At 48.2% G+C, this 3,508-nt stretch overlaps 1 protein-coding gene across 1 annotated transcript; it reads right to left on the bottom strand.

Annotated features, from left to right (window-relative positions):
• Positions 1-617: 617 nt before the first annotated feature.
• LOC148036225 (expansin-A10-like) lies at positions 618-2,763 on the bottom strand. The gene is made up of 3 exons (XM_087678221.1): positions 2,386-2,763; positions 1,927-2,251; positions 618-1,766 (listed from the first exon to the last, which is right to left on the bottom strand). Exons 1-3 carry the CDS (start codon positions 2,639-2,641, stop codon positions 1,460-1,462), a joined length of 888 nt encoding a protein of 295 aa, XP_087534347.1. The 5' UTR covers positions 2,642-2,763; the 3' UTR covers positions 618-1,459.
• Positions 2,764-3,508: the final 745 nt, after the last annotated feature.

Genomic DNA, 3,508 nt, shown 5'->3' with positions numbered 1-3,508 from the left:
GAGGTGAATATAGCTATTGATGTGATAACACTAGATGGTTGTGTGGGAAAAATAAGACAGGTGTATAGATATAGATGACATGGAGTAGATGTGGAAATTGGAATTTGTGTTTGCGCACATATCATGAAAGCAAGTGGAAAGAGAGAGGTAAAAAGAGAGACCAGTCCTATGAAGGATGTAGACATAATTGAAAGTGTGGATTGCACTTTAATAAGTGAGGCATCCACCTTCTACTTAATGCTCTAACTTTTAAGGGTAACATGATTTTGCATTATTTATTTTAAAAGTGTGCAACAATGCATCTGGGAAAGAAAATATTTCAAAGGTGATTCATACGTGTTGTTTGTGATGATTATATGCAGACAAGTTAGCTGTTTTACAAAGTTCTTCAATTGTAATGGACATTGAATTTCTAAATTAGAATGAATAAAGAAACCTAGGTCTCGTGACATGGCTTACTGATGCAAGAATATTCAGTGCAATCCTACTCGTTAAATTTGAAGTGCTTTTGAACAAAGAGGCCTAGATCTTGTGACATGACTTACTAATGCGAGAACATGCATACTAAATTTGATATTTCTAAATTCAAAGATGATGGTAGGAAATGGAACAATGTATAAAATTTCGAAGTGTGGAAATACCATGCTTGTGGTAGTGTATTTGCAATACATGTGGAATATACATGAAAAAACCATACACCTCTCTTTAAAAGTTTAAACGGAGAGAGACCTTGTCTTAATTTTTTAAAAAAAGAAAAGGTGATGCTGATTCCTCTTTCATCGTTGGGGGAGGCAAAAAGAGGACTCCAAACGAAGAGCAACATTGCCTTCCTAACTTTGTAATGAAAAGCTGGTTTGGGGCTTCTTAGATTATGGAAAACTTTGTGTTTTTTGTCTGTAAAGGCCCCTGGCCCCTAGCTGTGACTAGCATTGCAACGGCAGTATCAACAGGCGAAGTGCAGCCGATCCCAGAGGAGGATGAAGAATGGCTCTGGGCGAGCTGATCCCAGGACCCCTGAGCCTACTTAAAAATTTGTATGCTTAGGGTCCTGATTTGTCAGCTGCGGCCTAGAGGAATCGAAAGGAAAGGCGATTTCTGAGGATGAAGGACGCTAACTACGATCAGCTGGGCAGGCACGCTCATGCCGACAGTACCGAGACGGATCAAGTAGTCGTTTGTACACTAATACGTAGGCAGAGTCTAATCGACCTTCGGCACGCAAACCATGACGTGACTGCATATTCTTGCAGTAGGCCAGAGACGTCGAGGAAGGACGTAGCTGAAGAATATTGCGCCGGGGTGGTACCGACGGTCAGTACAGCAGCTCCCTAATGGAGTAACGGCTTCATTGGAGCTGTTTCTGCCTGCGGGATACCTGATGGACTACGAGACTATTGAAAAGGTAATCACAAGTAGGCAGTAGCTGGCAGTCGCCGCAAGAAGACGACCGCAGTGTCGATCAGTCGAACTGCTCGCCAGAGAAGGTCTGTCCAAACTGCCAGTTGGCGGGTGCGGTGTCGTAGGAGGTGAGGGTGCGGCCGTCGCTGGTGGTGACCTGGAAGGACAGGCTCTGGCCGCCCAGGTTGGCGTTGCTCTGCCAGTTCTGGCCCCAGTTGCGCGTCATGGGCTGCCAGCCGGTGCGGGAGCCCTTGATGGACACCGCGCGGATGTCGCCCGCACCTCCCACGTTGGTAATAAGGACGAGGTTGAAGTAGGCGTGGCCGTTGAGAGTAAAGTGAATGCCGCCCCTCTTCTCGCAGGGCACCCTGAAACGTATCATTCAATAACTTAACTTACATATACATATATATGTATGCATGATGATGATGACGACGACCATGGTGAAGCGATTTTACGACAGTTAGCACCGAGCAGAAAATGTACAGAATTATTGCTAGATAGAGACAGGAATGGCGCTGTAGGTACCTTCTGTAGAGCACCGGCACGATGCCTCCCTTATAGACCCCGATCTTCTCGAAAGCCGGCTGTGCAATGTCGAAGTGCTGGAGAGGGGGATTGCACCATCCGCCGTCGGTGTTGGACTGCGCTGGGTTGGGCGGGCAGAAATTGGTGGCCGTGACCACCACGGACGATGATCCACCAAGGCACCATTTGGGGTCCGCCTGGGCATCGCACCTGATCTCGAAGCAGGCACCGCAGCTCAGCCCGCCGTTGAAGAGCGCCGTGCTCAGGGCCGCCGTGTTGGTGCCGTAGCCGGAGGAGTAGAGGTCGCCGTAGCCGCAAGCGCCGCCTGCAGTGTCACGATCATCGACAATAGTATCAACATCAGCAAGCCGATCAATCACTTATTATCCGTAGTCAAAAAGTGGCTCCCACGAGACATGCGGCCTTTCTTTTACGATTAGGAAGGAGACACCAACGTACCCATTGTGCCCGAGGCGTCGCTTCCGCCGTAGAAGGTGGCATGAGCGTTGCTCCAGCCGCTCTCTTTGGACGCCCCGCCGCCGTAGTAGGATGCACTCACTGGCACTATGACTACATTCATACCTAGATTAGCTGTGGCCAGATACAACAAGACTGCTATGCCTCTGATCGTTGCCTTACAAATAACGGGCTGCAGCTGCTGTCCCGCAGAATAGGTGATCGTGGAAGAGGATGGAATGGCAGCTGGCGCAGCCATGTTGCAGGCGTCAATCGAGAGAGGAGAAAGAAGATTTAAGACTACAGATTGCTGCTTCCCTCTGCCTACTTGAACCTGCGGGGGTAAATTATATAGTTCGTTGGCTCACCGATCATACAGCCGAAAGAGCGCCCTCCGTCCTAGCAAACAAGGTTAGCTAACACGGATGAGATGTGTCATACTGAGACGCTTCATGTGGCCGCGAGAGTCTAAGAGGCGGCCCCACTCTGTCCAGCTGATTGTCTGACAAATTTACCATTACCTAATACTGGCTGCAACCTGTAGCCTCTACCATTGCCCTATCATTGTCGCTGGCCCGACACACCACGTTCTGCTCTTGCCCAGCCAAATTAGTCCAAATCAACGGCCGCCACATATTTCCGATATTAATGTATGCACTATGTACCGCATTGGATGTCGCGCAGGGCAGCTGTTAGAGGGATGGATGATTTTGTCAGTTGTGACTGTGCGCTTGCCCCAGGCCCCCAGCCCCAGCTGGGGTAATGTGAGATGTTTTTGATATGGGGAGCAAAGAGAAGATTAGAATGACGTGTTAAACATGCCATGATTAAAACAACATATTGGTTAGTATCGGTCTACTTCATTAGCCTAGTGGCGGTATGTCATATAGTCTTTTGCCTCACCAACCAAAACAACCAAATTTAGAGAGATGGGCCCTTTAGCCAAGCCCACAAGCCTCAAGGTTCGCTAACATGGATGAGGTGTGTTATAGTGAGACGATACATGTAGCAATGGGATGTCACAAATTAACCCCTAGGGATCAACTTTGGGGTGTTGATTGTTTGATAAGTTCACAGTTACATAATGCTTGTGAGAGCTTGCTACTAGTGCCCTATCCCAGTTGTT

This window comes from Lygodium microphyllum, chromosome 5 (assembly GCF_053477565.2).
Source record: "Lygodium microphyllum isolate KBCC chromosome 5, Lygodium_microphyllum_v1.1.10, whole genome shotgun sequence".
NCBI lineage: Eukaryota > Viridiplantae > Streptophyta > Polypodiopsida > Schizaeales > Lygodiaceae > Lygodium > Lygodium microphyllum.
This window is presented reverse-complemented; position numbering and strand designations above follow the sequence as displayed.

Bases quoted from the DNA above. Each gene is read 5' to 3' on its own strand.
- LOC148036225 (XM_087678221.1), bottom strand. From the start codon at position 2,641: ATGGCTGCGCCAGCTGCCATTCCATCCTCTTCCACGATCACCTATTCT. The intron at 2,252-2,385 runs GTACGTTGGTGT...GTGACACTGCAG, and splicing joins CGACGCCTCGGGCACAATGG to GCGGCGCTTGCGGCTACGGC. The intron at 1,767-1,926 runs GTACCTACAGCG...GATACGTTTCAG, and splicing joins GTGCCGGTGCTCTACAGAAG to GGTGCCCTGCGAGAAGAGGG.